The sequence below is a fragment of the Eretmochelys imbricata genome, chromosome 4, assembly GCF_965152235.1.
Source record: "Eretmochelys imbricata isolate rEreImb1 chromosome 4, rEreImb1.hap1, whole genome shotgun sequence".
Taxonomy (NCBI): Eukaryota; Metazoa; Chordata; order Testudines; family Cheloniidae; genus Eretmochelys; species Eretmochelys imbricata.
Genome location: NC_135575.1, coordinates 101,462,238 through 101,479,200, shown reverse-complemented (window position 1 = coordinate 101,479,200; position 16,963 = coordinate 101,462,238). Strand labels below are relative to the sequence as shown.

Below are 16,963 nucleotides of genomic sequence, written 5' to 3'. Positions count from 1 at the left end.
TCACCTTCAACCCCCAACTAAAACCTCTCCAAGATCTGCAACCTATCGTGAAAAATGATCTCTCGCTCCCACAGATCTTGGGAGACAGACCAGTCCTCGCTTAGAGACAGCCCCCCAACCTGAAGCAAATACTCTCCAGCAACCACACAACAAAAATACTAACCCAGGAACCTATCCTTGCAATAAAGCCTGATGCCAACTCTGTCCACATATTTATTCAAGTGACACCATCATAGGACCTAATCACATTAGCCACTCCACTCGTGCACCTGCACATCAACCAATGTGATATATGCCATCATGTGCTAGCAAAGCCCCTCTGCCATGTACATTGGCCAAACCGCACAGTCTCTATGCAAAAGACTAAATGGACACAAATCTGACATCAGAAATCATAACATTCAAAAACCAGTAGGAGAACACTTCAACCTCTCTGGCTACTCAGTAAAAGACTTAAGGGTGGCAATTCTGCAAAAGAAAAGCTTCAAAAACAGACTCCAATGAGAAACTGCTGAGCTTGAATTAATGTGCAAAGTAGATACCATTAACTTGGGTTTGAATAGAGACTGGGAGTGGCTGGGTCATTACACATATTGAATCTATTTCCACATGTTAAGTATCCTCACACCTTCTTGTCACCTGTCTAAATGGGCCATCTTGATTATCACTACAAAAGTTTTTTTTCTCCTGCTGATAATAGCTCATCTTAATTAATTGGCCTCTTAGAGTTGTATGGCAAATTCCACCTTCTCTGTATGTATATATATATATATATCTTCTTACTATATGTTCCATTCAGTGCATCCGATGAAGTGGGCTGTAGCCCACGAAAGGTTATGCTCTAATAAATTGGTTAGTCTCTAAGGTGCCACAAGTATTCCTGGTTTTTTTGCAGATACAGACTAACATGGCTGCTACTCTGAAACCTGTTAACTGTGGTTGAATTTCTTAATTTAAGTTATGACAGTGTTAAATTGTGTTGTTTTTAATGATCTCCAATAAAAAAAAATCCATTATGTGCCCTTTAAAAAAAATCAAACACTTTAAAATGTAGGAAACTGAGTTGTACTATGTATATTATAGATTATGTTACTGCAGATTTTCAGATACAGGTGAGTTGCATCATACGTGCATTTAACTTACGTAAATTCAACTATACGCGCTCGGCAAAAAAAAAGAAAAATAACAAGATACCGGTAAGTAGTGCGGGCAATTCCGCCCACCATTCCACTCAATGAGCATATGCCCCGGAGTGAGCATGAGATGGGAGACGTGAATCTGCTGTTCCCTCAGTCGGTCTCAGTTCCCGCGTGCCTCTCATAGTGTGAGCATCTCTCCATGCTGAGTGTGATTCTAGTGTTTAAAGGTACTGTACATATTTTTCGTACAACATGGCCCCTAAACGCAAGCCAACTATTTCATCTGGTGCTCAACTGAAGAAACAGCAATCTGTTCCAACGCTGAAGGAAAAACTGGCTGTGCTGGACTTATTGAGAGGCGGTATGTCAGTCTCCGACGTGGTGCATAAGTATGGCCGCAACAAATCTAGCATCCATGCCATCAAGATTCGAGACAGAGAAATTCGTCAAGCCATGGCAGCAAGTGTTCCAATAGCTGCTAAGGTGACGAGCCAGGTGCATGATAAGACTTTAGTGAAAACTGAAAAGGCATTAAACTTATGGCTGGAAGACATGAACCGTAAACTTGTGCCTACCAATGGCAACACATTGCAAGAAAAGGCTCTTAGCCTCTACGCGCTGTTCAAACCTCCTACCGAAGAGGGACAGCCTTCTGGTGAAAAGGATTTCAAAGCCAGCCAAGGTTGGCTTAACAGTTTTAGGAACCGCTTCAACCTCAAAAACGTGCAGACTACTGGTGAAGCTGCATCTGCCAATGAAGAGGCAGCAAAAGCCTACCTCGAACAATTAAAGGAAGTCACAGAAGAAAAGGGCTATCTTTCGGAATCAGTTTTTAATGCTCGCGAGACTGGGCTCTTCTGGAAAAAAATGCCTAACCGCTCTTACACTTCGAAATCAGAAAGATAAGCTTAATTTCCTGAAGTGTTCCAAGCAGCGAAACACTTGAATGATTTAATTTCTGTTTACGATCCCTCTATGGAATGAAGCCTCAAAATCACACATAGTATTATGGATGATTTGAGACCATATCAAGAAACATTTGAGCAGCTCAAGAGACAACAGCAACAGTTGCCGATTACTATGTTTTTGAAGGAAAAACAACCAGCAGCAGATGAGCCTACGCAATCAACTTCTTGAGCTGAACCAGAGCCAACCACTTCATCTACGACTCACTCTCCGTCACCCAAGCTCTCCGACACCTCCGTCTCCTGGATCGACATCAAGCCCTGATGACCCCCCGTAATTACCTCCCTGTAATTAAAAATACAGTACTCTAAAATTATATTTTGCATATGTACTCTTTATTATATACTGTACACATGGTACATTTATACGTATTACTGTACAGGGTTGTATACACAAAACCATGTACAGTATACTGTACTTTATGGGAAATTTTCAAGGGTAATTTTGACTATACGCGATTTTAGCCTTACGCGCTGACTTTAGAAACTAACCCCCGCGTAAGATGCGACTCCAATGTACTGCCAAACCACTGAGAGTTGAGATTAGGAAGAGTTTTATGTATAGTCACTTTGTTGCTAGCAAAATGAATTTTTTATCCAGAGTATAATTTATTTTCACTATGGAATTGTGCTTTGGGAATGGCATGATCCTCTCAACTCCCTGTGAAATCAGTGTAAATTCCATGAGCGTTAAGGGCTCAATTTTAGCATCTATCAGGACCAGAACCAAAAACTCCACCATAGAAATTCCTGAGGCTCGATACTGCTCCCATTGAAATGAATGGCAGTTTTGCTTTTTCACTTCTCAGAGATAAGCAAGCATGAGGTCCTTACATTGCCATCTGTAGAGATCCCCTTTCCCTCAGGGATAAGTAACAGCTGATATTCCTTGGCTTTGCATGCACTGATATCACCAGTTTGTACTCTGCCCTAGTTTACAAAGCCTCTTTTTTAAGTCTATAGAAATTATATTACTGTTTTTTTTGTTTTATTTAAGGAAGTCTACATGCTATCTATTGAAAGCCTTGCTGAGGTAACAGCTCGTTGTATCGAACAGCTTCATAAAGTAGCAGAGTTAATTCTTCATGGGCAAGAAGTGGAAAAGACAGCCCAGGACCAAGCAAAAGTTATGACAAAGTGAATATAATTCTTTTTGTTTCTTATTTTTGTCACCAGTATGAGCTTGCTTAACATTTGCAGTTTTATTGAGTCCAGAGCTTTTGCAGACACCGTAACACACCGTCGATCAACAAACAGGACTGACTTTAGAGTTCCTGCCACTCTGTTTTCAAAAGCAATCAAATCACAGACTGCCTGTGATTTGCTGACATGTACATCAGATACATTTTTACAAAAAACACAAGGGATGCACAAGCTGATGACTTTTTGTTGCTATATTAGTGATGAAATGTGCGCACACATTTTAGGTGCACTTTTCACCAGCACTACCACAGATAGCATACCAACTTGCACAGAATTTGCTTCTGCACCCCACAATAGGGTCTCATCATTTGTACTCTGCCCAAAGGGCACAAAAATCTATTTCTAAGCAATTATGCCATATTCATCACCAGCTCATTGCCAACCCACAGGTGTGGGCACCTAACTTCAGGAATCCCAGGTTCAAAACTGGGACCTAAGGATCCAATCCAAAGCCCACTGAAGACAGTACAAAAACTCCCACTGTCTTCAGTGGTCTTTGGATTAACCCCTAAACACATGACCCCAACAAGGTGATGAACATTCTGGTCCCGATCTAGCAAAGTACTTATGCACAGACTTAATTTTCAGCATGTGACTAATCCCATTAAAGTCAGTGGGGGCATTTTTGTTTAAAATTCAGTACTTACTTAAATTGTCTGCTGGATTAGAGCCAGAATGTTCTGCTCCTTGCAGGATTGAGCCCCAACTGAGTTACAGTTATGCAACAAGTCAGTGACAGAGCTGGGACTAGATCCAGATCTCCTCACTCACAACCCTGTGCTTTAACCGCTAGACAATGCTTCTTCTATTAATACAATCCACTGCTTTGGAGAGAAAAAAAACTTCATTACATTCATTCTAGCTGGGGGCAGGAGTACTTATTTCCAGTGGCATTTTTAGTCATTAGTTTTGTATAACCTTAAGTAAAGCAATAATTAGACTAAAAGTCTAGTGTTTTTACCAAAAACAAAAACAAAATAAAATCCTGCCATATCAAAAGAGACCAGTGTTTGATCTACTCTGGTATCCTGTCTCCAGCTGTAGCCAGTGCTGGATTTTTCAAATCCAAAGCATAAAGCCTCCATCATGATTCTTCTTACCGGTTGAGCAAATCCCAGGACACTTTAAGATAAAATTTAATTGATTAGAAACAAGATTGTCAGCAGAACTTCGACTTCTGAGATGAAGCAGGAGTATATTTTTAATGTTTGTCTCTTTTCTTTTTTATAACCAGTTTAACAAGTGCCATGTGCAATGAAGTGTTGTCTTTATCTAAGAAGTTTTCTGATTCTTTAACTGCCACCGGGGTAAGATATGAGAGCATTTCCTTTTTATTGTTTGTTTTATTTTTATAAACATAATATCTTTAAGAGAGATTCTCATCCCCTGTGAAAACTGGCTTTATGTGCAAGACTAGAAATAGGGTGGGCTGGAGTCCTCTGCAACCCCAGCCAGATCCAGAACACAGAGCACCCTTTCAGCCGATCCACCACTGTTGCTAGATCCTGTGATATGCCCTGCCTCCGTAGGCTGGTTTTGTAGCAACTGGATCCACAAAGTTCCTGGACCTGCTAGATATCCCTCTGCCATTCCCCCAGCCCACTCCCCTTGAGTGGCCCACACACAACCAAGAACTGCAGCAGACCCTTACCCAGCTCCTTCTTTTATATGCATCTGTATTTTAAAAAAAATTAAAAACACCCACATACAACATTGGGAGCATTATCATGGGCAGTATGTTAACAGAGGGGTTTCACATCATAAATTATCCCCATAGCGACTGATAAATCCCCTGGTGTTTGTATTGAGGAGATTGAAAGACTAGAGAATCTATTAATTTGTCTTTCTGTTTAAACAAAATCACACTCTTGCTATAGCAAGTTAACCTACTTAGAAAACATACTTCTATTTACTGCTCTGGCTGGAAACATTTATACTTTGTTCCTGAAAGATGTACAGAGGGTATTGGTAGTGTAACATAGCTTGTGTGACCGGAAATGGGGGAGGAGTGAAGACCTTTGTGGGAGTCAGGGGAGCAGAAGTGATAAACTCCACCACAAAATATTTGTGAACTTACTTGACAACCAAGTGATCTGTCACAGTCCAAAGGGGAAAAAGTTGCTCTTTAGAAATAGTTTTGTGAAGCCATCTTTGGCAGGGATTATTCAGGGAGCATGAATTCTTATCAAAGACACGAAAGTTTCCCCAGGCCTGTTGGAATTTTAAGAAGAGGCTCCTGCCTGCTACTTCAGGGCATCACTGGATATTTTTTTTCTAAGTTATTTAAAAACTAACATAATTTATTGGGTTGCTTTTATTTTGAATAATTTACATTGCTTCCAGTTATTTCAGATGAATCTGCCTGTTTCTTCATTTTCTAAGCATGTTTTAGCATATAAATGTATGCACACAGAAAAAATTAGCCATGAAATATTAACCAGACCCAACTCAGGATATTGAGAGCTAAGGATTGCACAGAAACTTTATTTCTGGCCCTTGGTGCCTAGGCATTGAAGGGGGGGTTTACGTTACAGGAAAACAGAATTCAGGGCCAAATTATCACTGGCATTTGTGCAGGGTATGAGAAGTTGGGCGCAAGGAGCTCTCCCACCCCCAGTATGCTCCACGCAGGGGACAGCCTCAGGCCCTGTGCTTGGTGCAGCAGAACTGCTGCCCCATCCATATGTGCCTTCAGGAGCAAACGTTGTGCCAGCAGGGAAAGAAATGATGTTGGCTCACCACCAGCACTAGGGAGAGCAGGAAGCCTCATCCAACAGGACTGTACAGGCTGTATGGATGGGAGCTCAGCAAAAAATGGTGTCACAGGGAGTCCAGTCCCTCCTTGAGCTCCTCACAGGGACAGTACATCTTTACACTGCTCCCATTTCAGGATGTACTGAATGCAAATTACATGCATCTAACATGATAATTATAATGTGCACGGAGTTGAGCACCAACCCAATTTTCCACATATTTGGCTAACTCACATACTTAGCTGGATTGATTCTGGACAAAAGGTAACTGTCTGGGAATGCCACAGGCCTTTGCAATAGTGGTTTAGAATGGAAGAGCTCTATCATCAGAATAGCAGCAGTGCTATATAATTCAGGCATATAGTCATTATAGTGTAATTGTGGCCTTGTTCCTAAAAGTCAGCAATTATTCAGAACTAGGAAGTATCTCCTTTATTTATTGCTCTAGATTTCTTTCTTCCTGCTTGCACTTACCATTGATTGTTACAATCAATAGTGTTTAATTGACACTACTTTCTCTGTGTTTAAGCGGTTTATTGATAATCAACTAAACAAGGGGATATGGAATAGCTTTTCTAGTTTCGGACAATAAAGCTACTGTTCTGTTATTTCTCTATCTACCCTCCTTCCCTTCCTCTTCCCCCACTTTCTTTTGTTCTTCCATTTCCCTCCAAACTCCCTCCACTTCTCTCCTTCCTGTTTTTTAAAGATACTATTTACAGTATATATTCATTCATAAGCCGAATATTTTTGGCAAAAAAGTGGCGCATCAACGAGCGAGGGTAGGCTTATAAACAGGTCTACACCAAAATTTGATGATTTTAAACTCTATGAAATCATTGAATTGACTATCTAATACATTGTTGTTTTGTTTACCTGGAGCGTCTGCAGGCATGGAGTCCCTCAGTTCCCTGTGGTCATGGTTCACCGTTCTCAGCCAATGGCGCGCCACTTTCCATAGCTCCCATTGACTGGGAACGGCAAATTGCGGCCACTGGGAGCTGCGAGGCTCTGTGCCTGTGAACGCTCCAGGTAAACAAAACGTCCCGACTCACCAGCAGCTTACCCTGATGGGCCGGGAGCCAAAGTTTGCCAACCCCTGAAATATAGGGTCAGCTTATGAAAGGGTCATACAGTTTTTACTATTTTTACCTATCCATCTTGGGGGGTCAGCTTATAAACGAATGGGCTAATGAACAAGTATATATGGTACCTCTTCATAAACACACTTCAGTACTTAAACTGCTTACAAGGTGTGACAATATTTGTCCTGTTTCTTTAACTCTGTTACAGAAACCAAGCAGAACGGGGGCCTGCGAAAGTTCTAAGCAGAAGCTCTACAGTGAATTGAAAAAATACTGTGTTTTATTTGTTCTAATAAAGTTCCCTATTCAGTGTTAGATGAAAGCAATTCTTTCTGCACGTGTCTGCCATCATTATGTGACAAGGCAAAGTGCAGAGAGAGAAGAGGATCTGACCACATCTACCATTTAAAAAAATGCTCTCCACTGACCAGTCCTAAATTCTTACAGGTGGCCTCAAATTCTGTGGCATTTGACATAGGCAAAGAATCAGATAAAACAATGAGCCCATCTTGTACACTGTGATACCAGTACGAGGCAAATAGAGAAGTATAGGCAGATGAGTGTTAAATGTTATCAAAAGTAGTATGCCATAGTATTAAAATTATCTTGAATATGTGTATTTCCTTGAAAACCTTATTTTCATCAAATAGAATCAAGCTGAGCCAAGGCCTTCACAAAATTCATACAGCCAAAACTGATCCATTACTGAGCAAATATATTACTGTTAAATATCTATGTTTAGCCCTGGCATTACATCTTGTCAATATTTGTCTTTCTACAGAGCAACAAAAAGGCAGAGCTCCTTAACCCAATGGTCAATAGTGTGCTATTAGAGGTAAGCTTTCAGTTTCTTCACAGTAGGAAAAACTTTGATAAACTCATTTTGAAGTGAAGCACACACATTTATGTCCCTATAAAGAACCATAAAAATGTAATGGTAATGGCATTGTAATTCTGTGCCATCTCATAAACAACTCCATTTTGTGTTCAGCAGTCATCCACAAATGCTGGACTAGAGGAGTAATACTAAATTTTGTCAGGATTCCTAAGAACACTGACAGAAGTGAAATGCTTTTTTTACTGTGTGTTGTAATGTATTGACTAAGCTGGGTGAACAATTAACAATGTGCAATTTATTCAGTAAGTTTAGCCTTTTTTCCTGCTCAGATATTGCCTGTGAACAGACTATGGTTATTAATCTATTCGTTATTTGTGATTGTTCACATAAAACATTTGTCAAACAAATAATTTCAGCTCATGGTTAGCTTGAACCAGTTTACTGTGATTATGCCTTTCAGGATTCAGTATTCACAGTTTGAGCTGCAAGGATACTCAAGTATAGTAGTTTTGCTCTTTCTTCATTGGTTGACCTAATCGTCAAACACTACAATGATCTAAAACAAGTTTTATTTCGTGATTAAATTAATCTTGCCCATGATTCCACACACATACAACCACACTAAATTGCACTTGTACAAATGTTCACAAGTGCATAAAAATAAGAGCAATCTTGTTCAAACCAAAAGTCTGTTGAAGTCAAAATGTTTGGGAATATTTTTTCTCATTCTTCACCCAGTTCTAGTTTTGACCAAGAAAGGCTCAGTAAGTTTTAGAAAGTCCCTGCATTTTACTCAGTTTTACACTCAGGCTGAGACAGAAGGAGTTCAAGAGACCATAATATCAACAGACACTGATTGGCTCATATAGGATTAAAGTTTAATATATCTGTGGCACTCGCTCTTTTGCTTTGCCAACTAGCCACATATTCTCTTTAAACATAAAAATCTATACAGTACAGAATGCATATTGTTACTATGTAGCTTTAACCTAACACTGGGGACCCATTTACAAAAAAGAGCTATTATCTGAATATTCAATAGCAAATAGACTATTTTGTATTAAATGAGCAATATATTTTAAAACACTGTTGTAAAGATTCCTAGCTTTAGAGTAAAGATTATTTTTATATTTCCTCTTACTATAGTGTAAAGATTAAAGTTGCTGGTACCTAAGTTGGCTCATTTTACTGTACTATAACTCTTGGATAAATTCCTAACAAAGCTTGAGCCATAACATTTGGATCTGAAGTTGAGGCTCACTCCATACCACAAAGTTTGGGGTATCCAGGTCTTGTATACCCATACGAAGATTTGCCATTAGTCAGTCCAGAATTACAGCATACTAAAGAAATGTGAGCAGCTGTTCTACATTGTATTAGAAATTCAGAAAATAATATACTTGTGTATTTATTCTGCAATATATGAATAATTTTAAACTCACTGATTTCAGCAGTGCTACATCCCCATGCAGTAGGTCTGAAATTAGCTCTGTGGGTGGAACGATTTTCATAGATTCATAGATATTAAGGTCAGAAGGGACCATTATGATCATCTAGTCTGACCTCCTGAAAACGCAGACCACAGAATCTCACCCACCCACTCCTACGAAAAACCTGTCACCTATGTCTGAGCTATTGAAGTCCTCAAATCGTGGTTTAAAGACTTCAAGGAGCAGAGACTCCTCCAGCAAGTGACCCGTGCCCCATGCTACAGAGGAAGGCAACAAACCTCCAGGGCCTCTTCCATCTGCCCTGGAGGAAAATTCCTTCCCGACCCCAAATACGGCGATCAGCTAAACCCTGAGCATATGGCAAGATTCACTCATTTTTGATGCTTTTTGTTGAGGAAGTTGATTCTGCTCCTGACCACACAGAGGTGTATTCCACCTACATTACACACACAACTCTCTCTAGAAGGGTGATGCACAGTCAAACAGGGGGGATGGCATACCTCTGTATATAATTATGCTTGCTTGCTATAAACTATTTACAAACAAGAAAACAGTTATTATCTAAATATGTACTTGAACTTTCAGAAAGCCTTGGATAAGGTCGTTCAGCTCTTAAACTCACTAAGCAGTCATGGGATAAGAGGGAAGGTCCTTTCATGGATTAGTAGTTGATTAAAAGCTAGGAAACAAAGCATAGGAATAAATGGTCTGTTTTCACAATGGAGACAGGTAAATAGCAGGTTCCCCCAAGGATGTGTACTGAGACCTCAGTGGTTCAGCATATTCATTAATGATCTGGAAAGGGGAATGAACAGTGTGGTGGCAAAATTTGCAGACAATAACTATCTTAATTTTATAAGTCCAAAGCTGACCGCAGAGAGTTACAAAGGGATCGCACAAAACTGGGTGACTTGCAGATGACAAGATGGCAGATGAAATTCAGTGTTGATAAGTACAAAGTAATACACATTGAAAAACAATCCCAACTGTATGTACAAAATGATGGGGTCTAAATGAGCTGTTACCACTCAAAGATTTTGGAATCATTATGGTTAGTTCTCGGAAAACATCCATTCAATGTGTAACAGCAGTCAGAAAAGCTAACAGAATGTTAGGAACCATTAGGAAAAGGATATATGATAGAACAGTAAATATCATAATGCTACTATATAAATCCATGGTATGCCCACACCTTGAATACTGCATGCAATTCTGGTCACCCCATCTCAAAAGAGATGCAAGAATTCGAAAAGGTACAGAGAATGGCGACAAAAATGATTCGGAGTATGGAACATCTTCCATAGAAGGAGAGATTAAAAGGACTGAGACTGTTCATCTGAGAAAAGAGACAAGTAAGGGGGGACTGAAAGAGGTCTATAAAATCATGAATGTTATGCAGAAAACATAAAGTATTATTTAGCCCCTTTGCATATCACAAGAACTAGGGGTCACTCAATGAAATTAATAGGCATCAGGTTTAATACAAACGCAAGGAAGTACTTCTTCACACAATGCACAGTCAAACTGTGAAACTCATTACCAGAGGATGTTATGAAAGCCAAAAGCATAACCAGCGTTCAAAAAGGAATTTGATAAATTCACAGAAGATAAATCCATCAATGGCTACTAGCCAAGATGGTCAAGGGTGCAGCCCCATGCTCTGGGTGTCCCTAAACCTCCAGCTGCCAGAAGTTGGGACTGGAGGACAGGGGATAGATCACTTGTAATTGCCCTCTTCTATTCATTCACTCTGAAGCATCTGGCATTCGCCCCTGTCGGAGACAGGATATTGGGCTAGATGGACCAATGGTCTGACTCTGTATGGCTGTTCTTGTTGTGATTTCCAGTGTAGTTGGATAGAGCTTTTAAAATCTCACATGAATTTGTATCCTGATGTAGCAACAACCAGACTGAGTATGAATAGAGTCACTGAGGTACATGAAAAATATGTTACTGAATCACATCTTTTCTCTCATTAGGGCTGCAACAGCACTACTTATATTCAGGATGCTTTCCAGCTATTGCTTCCGGTTCTTCAGATTTCACATATCCAGACCAATTGTTTGAAAGCACAAGAGTGACAGTTTCCCAGCAGTTGTCATCACTGTGTGTAAAAGAAACCACAAACCTAATCTCTTTAATGTATACAGTTTGAAGAGATGGCACAAAAGATGTCTGGCCACTGAGGGGCCTTTTGAGGACACTAAAAGCCGTTTTGCACATGCAGTACTGAAAAACGTTTGAGAAAAATCAAATAGAAGTTCTTTAACTAGATGTAGTTACTAGAATAGGTAATTTCTTTTCAAGTTAGTATATATTCTTCACATTAATTTAAACTGATGAAGTGTTTATTGAGGTTAGTATCGACTTCAATATGAAGGAGGTAATTAATGTTGACACTTTCAATTCTAAACAGTGATGTCTGAAGGAAATTTGAAAACAATGTTTTTTAAACATTTTGTACCTGATGCACCATTTCATTTTAATTCTCAGTTTAAAATGTTTACTTTTGAAAGTTAGTTTCTGTATTTAACCTTCATTAACTCTCAAGTTAACTTAAGCAAATGAACTCTGTTTTGAGCATTCCAGTATTATTTCTTCAGTGACAGTCTGATAGTAATCCTTAGCACTCATACCGTGCTTTGGTGTTCAAAGAGCTGTACAACATTAAGCAAACTTAAGCTAATGAAAATTATGAAAAATATGCATATCAGACAATATAGTGAAGTGAAATTGTCTGAGCCAGTTAGAGCATAGGCAAAACTGTACACGTGCTAACCCATAATTGTATACTTACTGTATTTATGCCAGTCCCTTCACTCTGGCCGAAAGACATTAAAGACCAGAGTAGAGGGATTTGTAGAGTAATCATATAGTTATTTCACAACTACACAGTAAATCAGAAAATACCTTCACTTTGGTTGACAGAACTCCCAATCTGTGTGCCCATAACAAACAAATTGCCTCATCTTCTCAGCCTTCTCCCCAATCTATCATTTCACCTAAATCTGGACTTTAAATACAGGGTTTTTTTTAATAAAATGGATTACTGCTAGGGAGGGATTGGAACTAAGTTTTCCTATAAGGGTCAAAGAGGAGGAGAAGGAGTTATGAGAAGGTTGAGTTGGATGGAGTGACAAGGTGGGGAGGTCACAAGTTGAAGCATGTTGTGGGAATATGGAAGAGGGATTCTGTGCACAGAGCCAACCTGAGAGGGTGGAAAGCACATTTCAGTATAACAGTAATTTAAGGGTTCTTGTGTTAAACTTGGTGATATCCATATTTGGGCTTAATAAATTCGCAGTCTTCAGCCTCAGGGTTTATTTTGCCCAGGTTAAAATTATCTCATGACAATACAAACCTTCAATTATTTAAGTAGCCGGTTCTCCTGAATTGTCCGTGTTTATTACATTTTTCTAATGTAATTAGAATTTAATATAACTGTAATTCATATTGATATAGTGATGAGCTCTATTTAAATATTGTAAAATTGTAGCTAACATCTGAATGTATTTAATCGTTGAAGCAATGTGTTCACACATCATAAACATAATCCAAATAGAATACTAGGAAATGTTATAATTGTATTTGTTAGAAATGAGAAGTCATCTATCTGCGTAGGCATGGTAACTGTAGGGAGCCTAAATAAGAGATGACAGAAAGCAGGGTCTGTGTCTCTGCCTTACATAATGAGGTCCATGTTCTGCTGTTATCTGTGTAGTGACTGTGTTTAATATTTCATCATTTAGATGGGAGATACTCATTATGTAGTTCTGTGGTTTGTTATGCACAATTTCTGTTCTGCCTGTGCAGCTGAACTTGGTAAGCAAAACCTGACATTCATTGTTACTTACACCATCTTGAAATAATAGCCCAATATGAAACAGAGGAGCACTTGGGAAAGTGTAGAAAAGCTACTGTAAACTGGTAGGCAAATTTACTGGCTGGGAAGGTAGAATAAAGCTCTCAACAGTAGCCCTCTTTACTCAAGGCTTGTTTTATTTCCAAATACTAGTCCCAAAACAAAAGCAAATAAATTCGAAATATTAGGTATTAACTGCCCAAATTTTTCCCAGCCTCAACCAGTTGGGAAGGGAGAGGACACATCCTTCCCCTTTGATAGCCCCACGAAGCTACTACAGAGAGACCCACACTAAGACTTCCTAGAACCTAGGTTTCTCCTTTTTGTTCCCCTGCCCTAGAGAGAAGAAGCTTTGTACTTCATTTCCATATACCAGGTCACATGTTTTCTTCTAGTCATGTGCCCTGCACCTGCAGCTCCCAGTTTTAAAGGGCACAAGTCCACAAGGGGTGCACTGGGATATGCGCATGCCTCCAAGGCCTAGTGTCTTGCTACAGGTACCTCGTTATTTAAAGTAATATTTTTGTTTAATCACAATGTTGTCAAACCAGTATACAGTGCATGATTAAAACCCTGTTTTCATTTTAAAGAGAGAGTATCACAAAAGGAAAAGTGCCTTTATTTATCAGTTATTACGTTTTAGATGTTATTGACTTTAAATTAGTTTGACCATTAATTATAGTTGAGAAAAGCCTTTCAGTCCAAACCAGACATATCAGAATTGTGCATTCGGTATGGGTAAGTGTGTTATTGCTGTCAAATGAATCGTTAATAAGGAATAGTTATGGCAGTTTCATATTACCCCTATGCAGAGGTTAATCTTTTTGGATTTAAAATTGGGCAAGTGTCTCAGGTTTCCTCTGGGGTCCAGAGCAAGATACATATAGTTGAACCTGACAAGGAAACACTGAAGGGGACAGCAAAAATCGGTTGTCTAATAAGAATAAAAATGTTCTTTTAACTAAAGGTTGAACAGAATTGTATGGGAAACCCTAGGGGATACTGTAAGGAGCTGTTGAGGGAAATTATTTGAGACAGGGGATTTCTTATTTAAGGTGGTTTTTAGAACAGGTTTCACTGTATTACTTAAATTATGCATGTAGTGTATCAGTGCTTTGACCTTAAGTGAAAATAATTTTTTTAAAAAGAAAACTTTATATGAAATTCCTTGTAAAATCTGCACAAGGAAAATCTCAAACTACTAAACCCTAAATACTTAATTTAAAAAAATCGTGTTTATGAAAGTTACTTATACTCATGGACAAACCAATTTTTCATATTGTGGAACATGATATTTGGTTGTTGAGTAATGATTCACTTTTACTATCCAGAGATGAAGGCTTCAGAATAAGCTAGGCTTTTACATGCACTAGATTGAAATAGTGTTTGGGCTGGAATGTCTGCACATTTGCAAACCTGCAAATAATCCCAGCTATTTCAGGTGACTGCTTCTAGCTCATATTTTAGTTGGGTTTCAAACTATTTGACAGGGCATTTTTTATATGTCTGTATCAAAAGTATTTGCATTTTTTTTCCAAAATGGAAAAAAGAAAGGTATAATTTATTAGTTGCTGCTATTTGCTGTTCAATTATAAATGGCTTTTCTCAGTGATTGACTCCTGCATCCACTGCCTAACACAGTTGAACAAAGGAACTGCCACTTCCACTTTTTTGAAGTCCTTTAGATTAGCCACTGATTATCTTTTTCTAAATTGTAAAACATACCTCTTTCTTTTTTACTTGTAATAGATGATTGCAGCCAGCAGCATTTCAGATGTTTTATTAATGATGCCAGTGTCATCAGCAGGTCAGGCTTCATAACCGCTTTAATGAGTCTGAAAGGTAGATGAGTCCTGTTTTGACACGTTAGAGAACTTTTACCTTTGTCTGACTCACAGAAGCACTTTTTATCACATGAACAGTCACCCACTAGTAGTAGTATTTATGAGCCATTCTATTTTTAATTCAAAATGACAGCCCTGTCTCTTCTGTTGGTCTCAAAGGAATGGAAAGACTGGGTAAGGACTTTTCTGAGATCTTTTTAAAGCCATCTCAGAGCAAGGCTTAAAGTGACACTGTCAACTAATTTGACCTACTTGGAAATGGTTGCAATCTGACTGGAAAGCCCTCTGGACTTTAAATAAGTATATTTCTTTTACCTAAAAATCAAATTCTGCTACTGAGAATATGAGGACTAAAATAACCACTCTTATCATAGGCCCTATGTATTTGCATTATTTTGATACCTGACTCAGCATATCAACAATATTGCTGTAACTGTCATGGTTGTTGATGATTGTGCATAAATGTGGAATTAAAATGCAAATAGTCATTATTTCAGCTGTATTCACAAGCCAGGCAGGGAGAAAAAAGGACATGATCTGTGGCAAAGGGGAGATTTATTTATTTTTTTAAGGTCTGATGACAGTACCAGAAGAGACTTTTTTTTTTAAGTGCTGAACATTGTTCAAAATAATGAAGAGATGATATCGAATTAGTTCCAGCAGGATCTGAGTCACAGTCTTTCTGAAGTAAAACAAAAATTAAGCATGAAGAAGATGAGGCAAAGAACAGAACATTCAAAGAAATAAAACACAAAGGAATGAGGGCAGTTACTTTGAAAGAACTGATCAAACTCGATCTGCAGTGCTCACTTCCCCCTATTGTATTTACCTCCAGCCCTTCACTCTGAAGTGCAGACCTGCTAAAAAATCAGCAATAGAGGAGTTTCCCCACTTTGATTGTGTCCCATTACCATCATTGGAGAAGATTCACTAATGGAGTTGAGGTCTATTCATTCCAGTTTTTAATTGTTTCCCCCCAGCCCAGAACTTAATGAGACTATTCCCTATGTAACATCATAGTAAAGTGCATAAACTGTAGAAAACAAAACAAACCCCCTAATAACGGCTAACTGTAACTCTATGAATGAAAGCTGCTGCTGCTGAAAAGGGGAAGCATGAGGACACTACGCCCAAGTAAATGACAGGTCGTTCTCTTGTGCATGACAGAGTGGAGGCACATTTGGCTCATAGGTTTCAGAGTAGCAGCCGCGTTAGTCTGTATTCACAAAAAGAAAAGGAGTACTTGTGGCACCTTAGAGACTAACCAATTTATTTGAGCATAAGCTTTCATGAGCTACAGCTCACTTCATCGGATGAAATTAAGTTCTCAATAGATTCCAAAGCCAGAAGGGACCACTGAGATCATCTAGCCTGACCTGTATAACACAGGCCATAGAACTTTCCCAAAATAATTCTTAAAGCAGATCTCCTGGAAAAACCATCCAATCTTGATTTTAACATTGCCTGTGATAGAGAATCCACCACAACCCTTGGTAAGTTGTTCAAGTGGTTAATTACCCTCACTGTTAAAAATTTACATCTTATTTCCAAGCTGAATGTGTCTAGTTTTGAGTTCCCGCCATTGGAGTGTTCTGTACCTTTCTCTGCTAGACAGAAAAGCCCATTATCCCATATTTGTTTCCCATGTAGGTACTTAACAGACTAATCAAGTTACCCCTTCACTGCCTCTTTGTTAAGGTAAATAGATTGAGCTCCCTGAGTCTGTCACTAGAAAACTGGTTTTCTAATCCTTTAATCAGTCTCATGGCTCTTCTCTGAACGCTGTCCAATTTATCAGCATCCTTCTTGAATTGTTGACACCA

The 16,963-nt window shown here is 38.9% G+C and overlaps 1 protein-coding gene across 3 annotated transcripts in view; it reads left to right on the top strand.

Moving 5' to 3' along the window:
• The window catches only part of FAM114A1 (family with sequence similarity 114 member A1), a 67,763-nt gene extending 53,971 nt beyond the window's left edge, over positions 1–13,792 (top strand). For all 3 annotated transcript variants that reach the window (XM_077814605.1, XM_077814606.1, XM_077814604.1), the window contains exons 11-14: positions 3,102–3,241; positions 4,542–4,614; positions 7,927–7,980; positions 11,414–13,792. In XM_077814605.1, coding sequence (XP_077670731.1) covers positions 3,102–3,241; positions 4,542–4,614; positions 7,927–7,980; positions 11,414–11,515 — 369 coding nt within the window. In that variant the 3' untranslated portion in view covers positions 11,516–13,792. The remainder of the gene's footprint in view (positions 1–3,101; positions 3,242–4,541; positions 4,615–7,926; positions 7,981–11,413) is intronic.
• Positions 13,793–16,963: the final 3,171 nt, after the last annotated feature.